At 33.5% G+C, this 19,293-nt stretch overlaps 1 protein-coding gene across 2 annotated transcripts in view; it reads left to right on the top strand.

The window, feature by feature from the left end:
* Pik3c3 (phosphatidylinositol 3-kinase catalytic subunit type 3) overlaps positions 1–19,293 on the top strand; it is a 121,815-nt gene that overhangs the window by 6,028 nt on the left and 96,494 nt on the right. For both annotated transcript variants that reach the window (XM_026409522.2, XM_026409521.2), the window contains exons 3-4: positions 2,335–2,478; positions 11,092–11,221. In XM_026409522.2, coding sequence (XP_026265307.1) covers positions 2,335–2,478; positions 11,092–11,221 — 274 coding nt within the window. The remainder of the gene's footprint in view (positions 1–2,334; positions 2,479–11,091; positions 11,222–19,293) is intronic.

Genomic DNA, 19,293 nt, shown 5'->3' with positions numbered 1-19,293 from the left:
CTGTTAAAGTGAATGGAGGCAAAAACTTTGCCTAGCTATCATTCTTTATACAAACTTTTATAAAAGAAATATTGTATGAAAAAAAAAATAGGTCATAAAAGGATCTTTTGCCATCTGAACTTTTTCATTTCCATAGATCATATAATATTTTGAGGTAATATGAGATCCCAGATGATAAGAGATCCCATAGAGAAGGAAACCTGTTCTTTCTTTAATTATACTTAAGGTAAATTCTCACTTTTATCTATAAATTGCAAGCTAATTTTTTTGTGTATTATTCTGTAATCAGGTGTTTTAAATTTTTAAAAATATTTATATTCTACCTTGTCCCATATAAGACTTTCAGTGGCTTTAGGGAGACATATAATAACAACCTAATTTAATTTAAAAAGTACAAAATTAGGTTTAGAAATTTATTAATCAGACTAGAGAGTGACACAGTGGTGTGAAGGTCCACTATGAGGATTGCAACGTCCAGATTTAGGTTTTATGATGTTGAGAAGGATTAAGAATTAAGAAAGGAATGACATGGGAAAGAAGAGAACAAAATGGTGTTTAAAATAGCTTTTTGGTGTCTGACTAGATCTTTTCATACTTTGTAGAATATTTAGAGCAGTTTTCAAACTTTTCAACTATAGGCCCATTTTCTTCAAAAGTACTATTGTGCAGAAACTAAATATGTCAAACAGATTAAAGTGCAGTTACTTTGATTTATAGAGATTTTGGGGGCCAGGAAAATAGCCAGAGTTTGAGATGAATGATCATTTGGTCTTAGGTATTGTCTTCTAGAAATTAAATGTCAGACATAGAGGTGAGACATTTCATAGTTCATTTTGAATATTCACTGGGTTTTCTTTTTAATTTCTTTCTTTTACTCATTCTGGTGATTGAATCCAGGGATGCTTCACCATTGAGCTACATCCCCAGGCCTTTGTATTTTTTATTTTTGAGATGGGTTTCCCTTGGTTGCTGAGTCTGGTCCTAAACTTGAAATTCTCCTTCCTCAGTCTCCTAAATTGCCAGGTTACTGGGATTACAGTCTGGACCACTATGTTCAGCTTTCTTTAGTTTTAGCCAGAGTTTGTTAACTTCTTGGTTATGGTTGTCCTGTTTAATATTTTCCTTTTTAGCCTGTTCTACCATGTGGGTAGTAATTAGATTAATTTATTCAAGTGTTATCTATAGAGATAATGGCTTTCTTAAGCATGCAGTTTATTTTTTTTCAGAACGTTATTGAAGAAATTGATTTTAATAATTTTTTGCTTCTTCTTGAAATTGATGGTTATCTCCAACTTTCTTGGAGGTTCTTACATTTATATGGTGCATGGCAGTGTGTTCCTTAAGCTTTTGCAAATTCTGTTCCTTTTTTACCCAATCAAATGTATTTGACCTAAACTAAGATAAGCTCCTTTGAGGATAATTTTGAGTAAACAGAGAAATAGACTTTTGTGTGTCTTTTGAGTATTTTTTTTTCATAATTTGTATAGTATTCTTTCCAGATTTTAAAAGCTGTCTGCTGCTTAAGGGAGTAGAAATTATGAATCCATTTTAAATGTAGGAGAAAGTTTACAAAAATGAATAAGAAAAAAGAACTGTTATTATGTATTAAGAACAAACATTTCTTTCTTTGTGAGGTAATATGTACAGACATGCTTTGAAAGCATAAAGCATTCATTTCTAAGTGGTATCAGTATTAATGAAATTATTTGAACAAAAAAAAACCTTGTGTAAGACTTTACATATCTGTAAAACAAACTTGTAATTTTTCATTTTATAAAGGTAGTAGATGCTGCACTGTGACATGTGGTTTGGTTGTTTTGGTTGCTTTATTATATTCAGGACTGCTTTGGATATGAGTACTTTTGATTATTTTATCTTCATAATGTAAAAATCTGTTCTAGAGAATGGTTAAAGAAAATTTCAGTTGAAAAAAGTTCTAACATGTTGAAAAGTTTTCCTGTACCTTTTCAAAACATTTTCTTTGTACTTTAGTAGTTCTTTTATGGTACTGGGAATTGAACCCAGAGCTTTACACGTACTAGACAAGTGCTGTACTACTGAGCTACCTCCCCAGCCTCTGAGTTTTGTGATTAATGCATTTAGCAGTGTTATTTATCATTATATTAAAAAAAAATGTCTTGAAGTAATTGAGGTGACTGCCTCTTTATCTTCTGGAATATTGACCTAGTTTTTGGAACCTTTTCTCTGTACAAAGCTTCTTGTATGGTTCATAAATTTGTAAATTTGTATGGTTTGTAAATACAGATTTGTGTGTATGTGTGTGTATGTATGTAGGTATGTATGTATGTATTTATGACAACATTATTTCTATAGCTGGAATGAATGGCTCAAACTGCCTGTGAAATACCCTGACCTGCCCAGGAATGCCCAAGTGGCCCTGACCATATGGGATGTGTATGGACCAGGGAAAGCAGTGCCTGTAGGAGGAACAACTGTTTCACTCTTTGGAAAATATGGGTAAGTATTCTATTTAATTAATCTATAGAAATATTTTAGCTCTCTGTTTTATTTCTTTTCTGGAGGGTTTAAATTATTTATGCCAAATGCTTCCCTGTGTGAAAACCAGGTACATAGGATTTCATCTTCCTTGATAGAGAATTTCATGTGTTTCCTATATGATATACAGAAAGGTTAATTAGAAACCATTTATATTACTCTACTGTTAGCTACTGGTCATGTGATTATTTTTTTTTTTTCTGGGATCCGGGATTAAACTCAAGGGTGCATAGCCACTGAACCACATCTACAGCCCTTTTTATTGTTTATTTTAAAACAGAGTCTTGCCAAATTTCATAGGGCCTCACTGAGTTGCTGAGGTTGGCTTTGAGCTTGCTGTCGTCTTGCCTTAGCTTCCTAAGCTGCTGGAATTATAGGCGTATGCCGCTGTGCCTGACTGGTTATGTGATTTCTAATAGAAAATAGAAGTTATTGGGAAATAAAACTTTGCGTTTAGGCATTTACTTGGCATTTACTATGACTTCTTTGTTATAGAGTTTTCCTGTTTTGTAATAATTATGACAAGAAGACATAAAGGCTTTTAAATTTTTAAGTATTAATTTGCTATGGATGGTAATGATTGTAACAGAAAAGTTGATAAATTTTTTTAAAAACTTATAGCCAATATAAGTAATAGTTTATTGTTAAACAACAGCAACAACAACTCATAATCTTAAAAGTCTCTGTTTTTTTAATCTGGTACCAGGGATTGAACCCAGTGGCATTTAACCACTGAGCCATATCCACAGACCATTTTATTTTTTATTTTGAGATAGGGTCTTGCTAAGTTGCTGAGTCTAGCCTCTATCTCTTATCTCTTTGTCCTACCTCAGCCTCCTGAGCCACTGGAATTACAAGTGTGTTCTAATGAACAGCCCCCCCCTCCCCCAGTACTGGGGATTAAACCCAGGGCTTCACACATGCTAGGCAAATGCTCTACCACTGAACTACACCCCCAGCTCTTTATCTCTTTATCCCTTTTTCCCTTGGATAGATCACTTTTCTTTCTTTCTTTTTTTTTTTTAATTGGAATCATTCTGGTGTTTTTTTTTTTTTTTACATTTTATAGATTGGAATTTTTCTCAAGAACTTTGTTCATCATCCCATATTTAGTTATATGGGTATGTGGTTCATATAGAAGACGTAGACAAATGGTTGAACTTACTTTCTCATTTACAAGTTTTAAGAATAATGAGTTGGTACCCTAGTAACCTTTTTATGGTGAGTGACGTGGCGGGGGTGGGGGTAGGGAACCTAGATATTGTACCCAGAGATGCTCTACTGCTGAGCTATATCTTCAGGCCTTGTTGTTTTTTATTTTGAAACAGAGTCTTGCTAAATTGTTTAGGGCCTGGCTAACTTGCTGAGGCTGGCTTGGAACTTGGGATCCTCTGACCTTAGCCTCCAGATCCCTGGGATTATAGGTGTGTGTCACCATGCCTGTCTTTACCCTTGTAACCTGAAAAGGTGATGATGATGGCTTTTTGTGTTTGTCATGAACTTTTTTCATCTTAAACATTTTGGATATTGGTTTAGTCCACTGCTTTCTTTATAGTGTTTAAAGTGTTCCGTTGGTCGATAGTAACCTGTTCAAGTAGCCCCCATGTCCTTTCAATAGTATAGTAGTGGTCATTAGTAGCTTCTTTGTTTTTCGATAAATAGGCTAGTCCAGACTCATCGAGTAATTTTCTATTCCAGACCTGGAAACTGAAAGAAGTTTTGATTCCTTTCAGGGAAAAATGCTGTGGACTTTAATTGTCTATTTTATCAGATGTCTTCATTTTTACTCATTTTAAATATTTCCATTTTCTTATTTTGTACATCAGTAAATACAAATGGGGACAATCATATTATGATGGTTCTTGACTGTTTCATGTAAGTTGCTTTTTATGCTCTTTGCCCATTTTCAATAGAGATAATTCACATACCATAAAAATCTTTGCATTTTTTTTGTTGTCATTTTTGTGTTGGTGTAAGAACCATTGTAGATGCATGAAATTAGTCATTTGTGTGTTATATTGTAAATTACTGTTTTTGTCTCTTAGGTTTATTCTTTTTAATTATTCTGTATTTGATTGCTATTTATGAATCTTAAATTCCTATGTTGAATTTATCAGGTTAGTTTTCTTTTCAATCTGTGAATTTCGTGTTTTAGAAAGTCCTTTCCCAGAGGGGAAGAGTAGGGAGGATAGGAAGGGCAGCAGAATCGAATAGACAATATGATTGATGTATATACATTCCATGTATGTATTACATATCAAAATTCATTCTACTGTCATGTATGACTGAAAAAAATAAATAAAAATTAAACAAACAAACAAACAAAAAAGAAAGTCCTTTCCCAGTTAAGGTTTGTGTTTGTTTGTTTGTCTGTCTTCTGCTCTGCTTTATTCCTTCATGTTTTAACCTGATTAATCTAAAAAATTGTGTTTCTGAAAGGAATGATAGTGCAAAAAATAAGCTTTTAAAAAATAGAAAAATCAAAAGAAATGGTTTATATAATTTGTCTCAATGCTCTTTAGTTCATAAACTATTTTTTGATTGAATATATAAATTCAGTTCATTATGTACCAAAGTTTTCTTTTTTTTTAATGGTTGCCTGGAATACTTTATTGGGCTCTAGTAGGAGGAGGGTGGCCAATATTCAATGTAGTAGAAGGTAGTTTGGGGTAATAGGGAACCCTGGAGCCTCCTCTGGGTCTGGATTTATCTGTGGACCTTGACAATTTCTTAACCTCTTTGGGAAATTTTCTTCAACTGTTTCTTTGGAATAGGAGATTGAAAATGAATTTGGGCACTGGTCTTGCTAATTCTGGAGTCTGAGAAGTTCAAGGGCATGGCACCTAGTGGTGAGGACCTTTCTATTGTATCTTCCCATTGTAGATGGTTTCAGAGGTTCAGTACATGATTAGGTAACTCCACAGCTATGGACCCAAGGTGAAGTAGAACACCATGGTGGAATGGGACAAAGCTCTTCAGTTCATGGAAGAGAGAGCACTGAAGTCTTAAGAGCAAGGAGATATAGTATATTGTATAGTGGTAAGAAAAATAAGTTGTAGAAATAGATTATTTGGCTTCAGATTCTAACTTCTGTGTCTAATATCTGTGTATCCTTGGGTAAGTTATTTAATCACTCTGTGTCTCGGTTTGTAAATTTAAATACCAGTATCTACTTTTTAGTTTTTGATGGTTAAATTACTAAGTGGATTTAATGGGTCCAGTAAATATATTTCTACATTCTAAGTTACATAATATGTATATTATTTAATAAATGTTGTAATGGGCTCATTAAAATTAGTTATCATTACTTTTGTAATGATATTGTAAAATATATAATATTAAATAGAGATAGTCATCATTAGTCTTCCTTTTAAAATATATCTGGATAGTCTCCATATTTGTTTTTCCAGGTAAATTTTAATATTTTCTCAATTTAGAAATTAAACTCATTGTTATTTTGTTTGGAAATCTTAGTGTAATTTTATGTTAATTAAGGAGAGGATTAATGTACTTATAATATTGATTTTTTTTCTGTCTAGGAATAGGGTGTGTAAGAATGGCTTCAACTCATGAATAATTTCTAGATGTAATTGCATAAATACCTTGATTACTTATTAATGGGTATGTATTTTAGTTCAGTGTAGCTGTTAAAGAGATATTTGTTATTGAAATCCATACAGAAATAATACTTGAAACATAATTAGAATCATTGCAACTTCTGGTTTTTAAATGTATTTTTAATAATATTGAATGTTACAGCAAAATGGACGTATTATTAAATTAGTGTTGTTTTTCTGGAGTGATTACTCCTTTTTATTTTTCTCTACTCGGAAGGGTTTGTTTGCCACAGAGAGAAAAAAATGTAAAACACTTTATTAGTCTTAGTGGCTAAATGATTTTGAGAAATAGCAGACCTCTAGTTTTTTCTTTCAGAGTTCTTTACAAGTGATTTACCCTCTGGAATGTCTGCTGGAGGGTTGTCATAAAAACCCCTATTCTAACACTTGTGTACATTTTACATGAACTTAGGATCAAATTTCAAGGAGATTTTCTGGATAAATTACAGAAGTGCAACAAAATGACCTGCCTGAAGCTAAATAAATGATTTCTCAGGTTGACATACACTATTACACTTGTCTTTTGGCAAGATTTTGAAATGTACATTTTATCAGTAGTAGTCAATCTATATACAAGAATCATCTTGAAAGCTTACTAGAGAAGTGCCTTCTTCAGTCTCACTAGTTCAATAAGTCTGAGGTCCCAAGACATTCTGTGAATGGTAGGTTGTGGACCACAATTTGAGAAACACTGTTTTTCTTTGTCTTAGTAGTCTATTTGTACAACTTATACATACAGTTCTTTTCCTTCTTTTTCATTTACTCCTTCCCTCTTCATTTGTAATTCTATGCATATCTCAGGAGAGTAAAATGTCCATTACATCCCATTCAAATCAAGCTGGAAATGTGCCTGAATGACAGATCAGTAGTACTTATTTTGTTTAAAAAGGTTATTGAACCCCAAAGATTTTTATAAAGGTAGTAGCAGTAATTGGAACTTAAATTTATTGTATTTTTTTGGGGGGGTGTCATTAACTAAGATAAGACTTTGAATCTTGGAAGGCCATCAGTTTTCTCTTAACTCTACCTTAAAAACAGTTCATGCTGTTCTTCCATGTCCTGAACACACCAGATCTCAGATACAAGGGAAATGTGTTAGAGAGCCATATTGATTATGTGCAATCATTTTACTTAGACCTGGTTTCTCAAACTCATCACTTTAAGAATGTCAGTCTAATCTCTGTACTAAGTATACTCTTCTCTACTTGATAGTATTATTTAACCTAGCTTATTTTTTTACTTCCATTTATATTAAAGGGAGAACTTGATATTCTTGCTATGTGGTATTAGTAAAATACTATGAGAATAACTAAGTTATTAAATTTTAGAAATTGAAGCAAAAGACCTAATGAAAACAAATGATATTAAAATAATAATAGGGCTGGAGCTGTGGCTCAGCGGTAGAGTGCTTGCCTAGCACGCGTAAGGGACTGAGTTCGATCCTCAGCACCACATAAAAATAAATAAAATAAATTGATCTTAAAAAAATAGTGTTAATATATTTGATTTGCAAAATATGCATGGAATACCTGCAAAGAAAGAAGTTCCTTTGTTAGAATGATTCTGTTTGTGCCTAGTCAGATGTAAGAGAATATTCATTTCACAGTTATTTGAGGTTAAGATGAGATTTTATGTCAACATTTTCTTTATTAATCCAACCAACTAATATATGGTTGTAGGTCAGTTATTCAAATGATAACATTAGATTTTAATCTAGGTCTTTTTGGATACCTTGAGCAGTAAGGAAGGAGTAGAGACATGCTAGATCGCCAGCTCCTGTTCTCAACTAGGCTGGCACTTATATTGACCTAACCTTCAGAAGAAGGAATTCTAAGGAACCCTATATAAGAAAGACAATTCCTTCTTCCCTGTGTCCTGGGGCTTGACTCTGGAGATGAGCGTGGTTGTAGTAGAGAAGAACCAGGTGTCACCTGGCAGGCCTATTACTTCTGGTACAGGTTTGAATTGTGGAAGAATATGATCTTCTCAATGTTTCAAATACGTCAGTAGTGTACAGACATCTACTTGTCCTGCTGGGCCACAGCTGCTTCTCTGCATGGCACAGCTGACACCCAGGGAGATAAAATAACATGAGTCTTCTGAGTGGTCTCAGTAGGAAGCCTGGGCTAATTTTCTCAACCTTTCATCAGAAGTCATATTATATGGTTGAGCATGATGCTGGAAGCTGGAGACAAGAGGAGTGCAAATTTGAGGCCCACATAGGCAATTTAGCAAGACCCTGTCTCAAAATAACAAATAAGTGTTGGGGGTGTAGCTCAGTGGTAGAGTGCCCTGGATTTAATTCCCATTCTCTCTCTCTCACACACACACACACACACACACACACACACACACACACACACACACACACACCACACGTCATATCTTGTGCTGGCACTGTTCTCATGGCTGAAAAAAAAAATGATACCACCACAACTTCCTCAGATGTTTCTTATGCAGTGTAATAACACTATTTGCCCTTCACTTTTTTTCCTTAAAAGATTTTAGCACACACATAATAGCTTGGAAAAGTGGTCCTCAAAGTATCTAAAATAATGTTATAGTATTGCTAATCTTGTGTCTACCAACTCTTGCTATTTGCTACTATCTGCTTTGTATACTTGAGTCAGCGTGAACCAGAACTTCTTGGAGAGGTCTAATGAATTATTGAAAGACTGATTCTTTAGCCTAAGTCTACAGTAGCTTATTGTTCTTAATTTGAACTTGTAGCCTGTGAGATTTCTTAAGTAGCTTAAGAATGGATCGGTCATTAGGCTGAATTGGCAAAGAACAATAAGCAAGCTGCAGATTTCTCTTGCAGATGTTTTTTCCAAATGTGAATTCTGAAGTCAAGGCAGTTAGTGCTGTAGTGGCTTGGCACTCCAGGCTGGAACAGCAGCAGTAGCTGTTGCTGGGGCCTATGCTGGAGTTGAGAGAGGGCCTGCTGTGCTGTGTCTATTGACTTGTCTATTTGGCTTAATTTCCCAAGTGGACATCATGCTCTGAGTATCTTCTGTCTTGCCACCTGGAGGCTGTATAACTCTGCAAGGTTCCATTAATGTCAAAAGAAAGTAATATGCTCACTTGATCATTTAAGTCACTTGACTTCCCCCTACCTTCTACATCCCTTATTAACAGATATGGTCATTAATCTTCTTGTAATCATAGACTTGTAGCTTTTTTTTTCTTAAGTTTATTTATTTATTTATTTGCAGTATTAGGGATTGAAACCGGGGGCACTCTACTGCTGAACTATCTCCCCAGCCACTTTTAATTTTCAATTTTTTATTTTGAGACAGGATCTCACTAAGTTGCCAAGGGTGGCCTTAAACTTGTGATCTACTAGCCTCAATCTCCCAAATCTCTGGTATTATAGGCAAGTGCCACCAAGCCTGACTATCTTTTTTATAGTTCCCAATCTAAATGTTTATGGTATCATCACTATGCATATTATAATACATATTATACAAATTCTATGAAGCCTATCATTATTATTAGTCAGAACATAATAATGGTAAAAAATTATGTAAGATTTTTTAAGTAGACTTTTTTTTTGTACTGGGTATTGGGCACTTAACCACTGGGCCACGTCCCCATCCCATTTTTTTTGTATTTTATTTAGATGCAGGGTCCACTGAGTTGCTTAGGGCCTCACCATGTTGATGAAGCTGGCTTTGAACTCAAGATCCTCCTGCCTCAGCCTCTCAAGCTGCTGGGATTAAGTAGACAATTTTTTTTGAAGACTGAAAAAGAATTAGAATATTTTATTCTTCAAAAAATTACTTAATGTGAAATTGTAAAATGCTTTAGATTTCCTATTCTCTTATACAAACTCCTAGTCTTTTTCTTTCCTTTGGAGTTGTCAATTTGTTTTTTCAGTTTTGGTGAAGATGCTGTTTGAGTAGACTTTATATTTTAAAGACCTTGATCAAAAATACTCATAAAAAGAGAGCACACTTAACTCATGGCCATCTTTAACCCCTCATGAGAAACAAACTTAGAAACTTTTGACAGTAGCATAATTAAAACACATTATTGTCTAAAGCTCTTCATGAGTTGATGTACCTTTGCTTTAGGTTTTCATAATAGCTTTTTGAAGGAAACTTGATGAGAGGGCATGTGTTCTTTCACTTTAAATCAGGATTATCAGACTTAGCTGAATCATGACTATATACTAAATTTCTAATTGTAAACATTGGAAAGTTTTTTTTTTCCATGAACTTACTATAGTATTTCCTTTAGAATATCCCTCTTTTTTCTTTTTCTAAATTTTTAAGAATGCCCCTCTTATGGAAAAGAAGACAGGAGGAAAATCATCCTGTACAATGAAGAGGATCATAGTAGCTAACCTTTATGGAGTACTTACTATGTGCCAGTCGCTATTCTAGATACTTTTTGCTAATAATGATTTTTAAAAAGTTTTACAACAACTCTGTGAGATACAGTATTTTTTATCAGTCCCATATTACACATGAGAAAATCTGAGGTTACTGTGAAGTTATTATTTTAACTTATCAAAGGACACTCATGTCATAGATGGCATAACTGGGATTCACATGCAGGCATGCTAAATTATTACTGGCAGAACACAGTTATGCTTTACAAATTTTTATTTCAGTCATTGTCAATGTAATATTTTTCTCTTTTGGGTAGAAATCTGGTCTCTTCTTTCTAAGAGCTTCACTGAAGTGATGAAGCATGCATGCTTCCTTCCTTTTCTCCTTCCACTTTGCCTGTAGATTTTTCTGTAATAGTTCTGATTGCTTTGAGGAGAAAAGAATGTTACATGGATTTTAGTTGCTTAGTGCATTGCTATCCAACCCACTGGGGGCTTAAAGCTTGGCAATAAAGGCATGTATGTCTTTGCATAGAATTTTCTTTGTTTTTAGGAATGTAAAATTTCTTGTAATTAACTGCTTTAATTTACTTCTATCTGGAATGCTATCTTTTTCACTAGCATGTTTCGCCAAGGGATGCATGACTTGAAAGTATGGCCTAATGTAGAAGCGGATGGATCAGAACCCACAAAAACTCCTGGCAGAACAAGCAGTACTCTCTCAGAAGATCAGATGAGCCGTCTTGCCAAGGTATAAAAAAAGATTTTTGAAACAGTGAAGTACTCTGAATGATGTCTGTTGTAGTATATATGATGAATTATTATATGCTTTTATTTAAACTTTTTAGTAATATTTTTATTGAGATAATTCACATACCATAAAATTTACTATTGAGAAGTGTGCAGTTCATTGAGTTGTGTAATCATCATTGCTGTATAATTTTGGAACATTTTAATCACCTAAAAGAAACCATGTATTCTTTAGCAATCACTCTTCATTTGCCTCTCCCTGTGGCTGCTGACAACTGCTAATCTACTTTCTGTTTTCATCCATCTTGCCTGTTCTGGACATTGCCTATAAATGGAATCATACATTATGTGGCCTTTTGTCTGAACTCTTACCAGATTTGAAAATGTGATTCTTTTGTTATTTTAAATGACTCCCTACTTTTTCCAGTGACATAGCTTTAAAGATGAAAGTTTTAAATATTAGTGATACTTAGGATTTTGGGAAATGAAGACTTGTTATATAGCTAGCTAATTTAAAAGGGCATCATCCATCCTTTTTGTAAGTGGATTGAGTTATCATTTTTTTCTTTCAAGATAGTTTTAATGTGCAAAATTAGACTCAGTTCTGTTTAATAAAGTAATTTTTTTTTTTTTTTTGTAAATCCCCTTTTACAAAGCACTGTGTTAGATTCTATTTAAAGATCCTTTTACTAGTTTGGCGTAGTGGTATATGCCTGTAATCCCAGGGGCTCTAGAGGCTGAGGCATGAGGATTTTTAGTTCAAAGCCAGCCTCAGCAAAAGTGAGGCAGTAAGCAACTCAATGAGATCCCATCTTTAAATAAAATACAAAATAAGACTGGGGAATGTTGCTCCGTGGTTGAGTGCCCCTGAGTTCAATACCTGGTATCCAAAAAAAAAAAAAAAAAAAAAAAAATCTTTTTACCAATCTTGTTAAGGCTTTCTTTTAGTTTTTACATGTACTTTTTTTCTTTGAATTTAATTAGCAAGAATAACTAATGTCTGGAGAAAGTTTTGATGTCAACTATTAACATCCTATTGCTTCTCCTAATAATAATCTAATAGTCATGATTATGAGGAATACTTGCTTAGGCTTGGCTTTTTTTCTTTAACAAAATTTTTTGTTATGATGTCCATTTGGTATATTATTGTTTTAAGAAAATGTGATATGTTTTGCAACCTAATAAGTATATTGATGAGTATCCTATGGTCAACCTCCTTTCTCTATGTTTAAATAAATAAAATTTAATATTCACTTCAGTTACTTACTTTAGATCTTGTTTACATTTTACATGACATAGGAAAGTTCATAAGCTTTTTGTGTATACTTTCTCTTTTAAGTGTTTATTTTATCAATGAACTTTTATATGAGCTAATATTTGTAACTTTTACAAACCTTGAGTAGTTAATAGACATTTTACTAGGTTCAGATCATTTGTTGGTTATTAAAAAGTGAAAAAGGTTAAATCTTAAATGTAGAGCAACGTGGACTATATTGAAGAAACAGAAGGTCTTTAATTTTCTTTTGCAGGCTACATTATGATTTATAGTATGTATGAAATTCTAAATTTGAGTAGTAATGGGAAGAGTCAAATATATAAAGCTGTATATAATGCAATTTATCCACTTTATTTATTATTTCAAATTATTTGCACTTTTGTTCACATGTTCCTAATTTTTTTTCCTAATTATATTTGATGGAAGGCTCAAAATTTATTTTTTATAACTGACATTTTCCAAACATTAGTATATGCAGTATAATCATCTGAATTTGTTCAAGTTAGACTTCTGGTTTTCTAATATACCATTATGTTAGATATTTCTCATTTTTACCATCTGAATTTTATACTAGAAAAAAGGTGAGACTTACTTGATCATTATCAAGTATGTGTCCATGTGTTCATGATTGAAGTAGTAACCCTTAAGCGATGTATTGGTTCATATTTATGCTTTTAGTTACCTGTACACATTAGCAACTCTACAAATGATCACTGAGCATAAATAGAGCTAAATGAGGTAATGGGAAGAGGCCTTCTTAATTTTTTTTAATATTTTATTTTTTAGTTGTAGTTGGACAAATACCTTTATTTTATTTACTTATTTATTCTTATGTGGTGCTGAGGATTGAACCCAGGTCCTCGAACATGCTAGTCAAGCTCTCTACTGCTGGCCACAACCCCAGCCCCCTTCTTAATGTTTTTATTAATTGTTACCAATAATCATCAAATTATCAAGTTGGGCTCCACTCAAGAGATATTTATTGAAATTCATGTGCTACCTGTTTTGCCCAGAATGGTTTATCCATTTTCAGATAAGTCTTTATTAGTGTGTAAATCTTTATAATGGGTATAAAATTTAATGAAAATAAGCTTTTTATAGTTTTATTGATGGTAACTGAAGCCTAGCACTTTTCTCCCCTTTGTTCCTTAGTAGATTGTGCTGTAAAAGATAAACTTCTGAATGGAGTGGAGACTTTAGAGCTTACTAAGTGCTGACAGCTTGTGTTAGTATTAACTTATGTTCCCCAAAGGCTAAATAGAAACCATCCAAGCTGTAATTACTTAAGGGAAAAAAATGGATCCTGTTTTTAGCATTGTTAAGGAATTGCTCCTTCTTTGAAGAAAACTATTTCTTGGTGCTTTGGGCTAATATATTCCATTTTTCTCAATGCAACAGCTGGTCAGCTGGTCGTGCTTTTGAGGTTTTTAGCACCTTTTGTATCCCTGCTGCTATTGAAGAACTGTGTTTAAAAACAATGTCTTAGTGTTATGGTTTGGATAGGAAGTGTCCTCCCAAATTTCCTGTGTTAATACAGATATATTCAAAGGTAAAGTGATCAGATTCTGAGAGCTGTAACCTAATAAATTCATCCTGGTTTGAGTGGGCTGACTGGGTGGTAACTATAGAGGCATGGCTAAAGGAGAAAAGCCACTAGGGGCATGTCCTGAAGATTTCATCTTCCTTGGGCCTCTTTCCTCTCTTCCTGCTTCCTAGCTTCCATGAATATAGCAGTGCTTCCACCATGATGTGTTTTCTCACCTTGGGCCCACAGCAGTGGAGTAAGCCAGCCCTGAACTGAATCTGAGCTGTAAGCCAAATACATTTTCTCTCTTCTAAGTTGTTCTTGTCAGGTATTTTTGGTCACAGTGATGCAAAGCTGACTAACACACTTAGGTTTGATGATGGTGGAAGCTTGAACACTAAACATCAATTTACATGGAAGAAATATGGTGTTATGAGTCAGAGTTTTGGCTATCCTACCAACCCAAGGAAGATGGTTTCTGAGATTATAAAATCATAAGTTTAGAATGGTTGAGCATGTACACCTATCATTCCAGTGGCTTGGGAGACTGAGGCAAGAGAATCTCAAGTTTCAAGCTAGCCTCAGCAACTTAGTGAGGTCCTAAGCAACTTAGCAAGACCTTGTCTCAGAATAAAAAAAAAATAAATAAAAAGGGCTGGGGATATGACTCAGTGGTTAAGCCCAATCCTTAATTGGGCCCAATCCTGGGCCCAATCCCTGGTACCAGACAAACAAACAAAAAAAGAAATGTAGAATGATTGATTTCTCATGTAGCTCTTCACATTCTATTATTTTAAAAGTTCCAACATGGCAAGTAATTGGGATGGTTTATCTCCTTGAATTTTATATTTACTATCTTAGTAGAGAACAAAACTATGATTATTAGTTTGCAGTTGTGGAGGTGTTATGATCATGTCATTTCTTTTCTTCAAAACACTTGGGTGTTTTCCAGTACTTGTCTAATGTGAATGATATTGCAGTGCTCTTAGACTTTGTTGTCATTTGATTAGTTCTTAAATGTTTCAGTCAGACTTCCTTAGAAATAGCTTTTTCTTCAACCAAAGGAAGGTTCATTTGCCTTGAAAACAGTGAAAATGTGCTTTCATACTTATTATGATTTTAACTTGATAGTTTACCAGATACTTTGGTATTGTTTTCTTAAAATTGTGCCACAGTAATAAGTGCACACACTTTCTTTCTCTGTTGTTCTTATTTTTCTGATTACACATTGAAAAATATTTGTTCAGTTAGCTTGACATTGTTTTTGTAAAAACATTTTTGACATTGTCTTTAGTGCAACTTTTAAAATTAGGAGGAGTTTGTATGTTCCACTCTTCATTTTAATACAAAAGAAACATTACTGCCATTTTAAGTAAAAAATGAGTATTTAAATACATGAAGTTTAAGTGGTTAGAACTGAATGATTTATTTTTTTGTTACATTTTGATTTTCCAGCCAGTGAATTTACTATGAGTATATATAATTGTTGAGAAGACATTTGGTTTAAGAGTAAAAGGTGTACATAAATCTTAATAATAGCAAAGCATAGTTACTCTGCATTGCATCCCTGAGCCTAAATAAATAGCTTAGTGACAATTTTCAAACTACAATATGGGAAAGTTTATTAAGTTTTAGACTGCTTCCGTCTTGGTTGCCTAGGGGTAATGGGACAAGAGGACTGTGAAATGAAGATTAACTATTTAAATGGCCTGTGAAAAGATGTTATTAGATAATTATTAAGCAAAGAACCTCAACTCCAGGCTGGACTTAATATTCTTACTCTGATTTATTTCTCAGCTATGGAAGTTGAATTCTAACTGCAACATGAATAACTTGAAGTTTTAGAAACTGCTTTCCAAGTGTGACATTTTTTCAGAAGTTAAATTCTTTTGAAATGATTAAAATGGAATTAACTTATCTAGTAATTTTATGAATATGCCTATTTTTCTTTGAGAAAAAATGAGTATGAGAAAAGGAAACAAAACTGAATAGTGCTCAATTTAGGTCTTGTTTATTACAACTTGGATTTCTTAGACTTTGAACAGAATGAAGTGAATGTTGAAAATACATAATTCTCCCCTCCCCCCATCTTGATCATTTTTTTCTTTACTGTCTGTAAATTTCCCTAATTTGTTTTTACTAACAAGGTATCTTTCTGTTGGAATAGATTTGTGAAAATATTAAAAGGTCAGGCATCTTGGGCATTTGCTAAGCTTTCATTGTCCATGACCCAACCTTTTAATTGATTGTGGGCTTTAACTTGAGTCAGTTTGCATGTTGTTCCCATCTATTTCATTTTCAACTTGTCATATTATGAGAATTTTATGACTAGGATGCATATCCACCTGGGGTTTTGGATGTGACTACCCTGCTTTAGTGTTTGATTTATATTTGAATCCATGTCTTTGGACATGAAAGGTTAGTGCAAAAGCATGCTTCTCTACTGTCTCCTTTTCATTTTAGCAGCTCTGCTTGATGCCTTTGGAATGTGCTTTAGTTTCTGTCAAATTGATTAAGAGGAGGCAAAGAGAAAATAACAAGTAGATGAAAAATGCTTTGTGGTCCGTGTGACACAGATAGGTTTGAGAATGTTGAGGAGAGTGTATTGCTGCAATGAAGACGTGTTGGTTTTCTAGGCTGAACCTCGAGTGCCTGCCTGGGCTCACTGTGGTTCAGGGTCTGAATCTTAGCTTTGTTGAATTATTGCAATAGGAATCCAAGCTGGATTTTATTAGTTCATCCATGAATAATTAGTTTTTTGAGACAAAAAAAATTATATCAAGGTTTTTGTTTATTTTGTTTATTTTGTACTAGGAATTGAACTCCAGGACACTTAACCACTAAGCTACATTTTCAATTCGTTTTTTTTTTTTTTTTAATTTTGAGACGGAGTCTTGCTAAGTTGCCGAGTCTGGCCTGAAACTTAGATGGATGTATAATGTTCTTTTCCCTTTAATAATTATGTAACCCAGTGTTTGTAGAATATAACAGGAAGTTCCTAAAAGTATGTTTAATAGAGTCTCCTTGTTAGGACTTTTCTGGAAAAGTTGATATTTTTTTAAGAAATATCTCTGTATGTTAACTTTCACTTGGTTAGATATTTCATGCAGAGAAAAGTGTCCTTTTTCTATAGTGTAAATACTTAGTGATTTATATCATAGTTGAAGTATCTTGATAATCTGTAGTTTTTCACTTTTCCATTAATTCATTTATAAATTATCACCAGTTATAATTTACCAGTATATACAGTGCTATATTAAACTAAGTGTAGCATTTTAGGAATGTGAATCTAATCTGTAATCCACATCTAGGTAAAAAAGTACATATAAGGTACATACAGTATTTTGCTCTCTGGGTTTTTTTGGTTTATGTGTGTCACTTTTACATTTTATTCATAATCTAAAACAGTTAAAAGATTAGACTATTTAATGAATACATGATGAATAATTTAACAACAAATTATGGTAATGGCTGAAATTATTCAGGGCCAGCAAACTTGTTCAGTGGTACCACTAACATTAGCAAAAAAACTTTTATATTCTTTTTTTTTTTTTTTTTTTTAGAGAGAGAGTGAGAGAGGAGGGAGAGAGAGAGAGAGAGAATTTTTTTTTTAATATTTATTTTTTAATTCTCGGCGGACACAACATCTTTGTTGGTATGTGGTGCTGAGGATCGAACCCCGGGCCGCACGCATGCCAGGCGAGCGCACTACCGCTTGAGCCACATCCCCAGCCAGCAAAAAAACTTTTAAATATAGGTTTTTTTTTTTTTTGTGTGTGTGTGTGTGTGTGTGTGTGTGTATGTGTGTGTTGCTGGGAATTGAATCCTGGGCCTGATGCATGCAAGGCAAGCACTCTACCAACTAAACTATATCCCCAGTCTTAAATATAGGCTTTTATATGAATAATATTTTAACATTTATAAATGTGGCTTATTTGCTGTCATTATGCATTGTCATTCTTTTGTGTTATAACAAGGGGTTGCCAATATCTTGTACATTTATTCCTCATGCTGCATGGTAGCATCTTTTTTATTAGTCATTTGGTTTATGGTTTAAGACTGTCAACACTTTTGGATTTGTTTTAAAATTAATGGTATAAAGTAGACTAAATTAGTTTTTGCCAGTTTAAGATTGAACCCTAAAACAGTATTGATTTATGTTCTAAAAAATCTATTGTTTGTTTTTACAGCTGTAGTTCCTGCCAGAAAAGTAGAAAGTTAACATGCTTTTAAAACTAGATTAATCTCTGAGAAGTTTAACTAAATGAAACTTTTATGAGGCAAATACTGTTCTTCTTGAATGATAAGATTTATGTGTAAAACTTGAAAGTAAAGTTGAGGAATTGTGACCGAGACTTCATTAATCAGAAAGATAGAACCAGAAGAAACCCCTTTGTTTGCTAAGAATTATATAGCCATGTGCAAGCTCTGAAATGCACACACTTGTATGTACACCACTTCTTTTAATCTCAATCATTCAAATGAATTCTTATATACAACTACTATATTTTGTCACAAAATATAATTTTTTTTTGTGTGTGTGTATGTATAAATTACTTTATAGCTTACATTTGATTTAATACAGACAGGACTCATCATCTTATGTTTTTTGAAGAATTTACTTTTTATTAATAGAAATCGATGAGCCATAGTATATCCTGTGAATATATTAGTAGATCAATAATGATATTTTGTTCTAGTTTTACTGTTTTGCTCAGTTCTATTATAGGCTCAGGGCAGTATTAAAATTAATAAGAGTTCAGTTGTGATCTTTTAATTGAGGGGAGTTAGAGAAAGAAAAAATGAGATAGTTGAAAAAATCCAATTCAGCATAATTGTGCTAAAAAAAAATCTGTATATGTTACTACCCAGTATTATTATTAGCAAAATTGCTGTTATTCACATATGCTCTGTGAATTTGACAAGCCACATTGGTTTTGTTTATGTATTTCTTTTCTTTTTCTTTGGGAGGGGAGTGGAGGTACTACAGATTGAATATAGAGGCGCTTTACCACTGAGCTACATACCTAGCCCTTTTTATTTTCTATTTTGTGACAGTCTCGCTAAGTTGCTAAGGCTGGTCTTGAGTTTGTAATCCTCCTGCCTAAACCTTCCTAGTTGCTGGGATTACCGGCATGCACCACTGCAGCAGGCTGTTTGTTTATTTTTAGTAAGTATCAGAGAAGTGGAAAAAAAAGTAAAGTTTTATTAATTTTCTTTGCTTGGAATCTCCAGGAAAATGTGTACATATGTGTGGGTTTGTGTGTGTGTA

Source organism: Urocitellus parryii, chromosome 13, assembly GCF_045843805.1.
Source record: "Urocitellus parryii isolate mUroPar1 chromosome 13, mUroPar1.hap1, whole genome shotgun sequence".
Taxonomy (NCBI): Eukaryota; Metazoa; Chordata; class Mammalia; order Rodentia; family Sciuridae; genus Urocitellus; species Urocitellus parryii.
The sequence above is the reverse complement of the archived record's forward strand: the minus strand, read 5'-3'. Positions and strand labels throughout refer to the sequence as shown.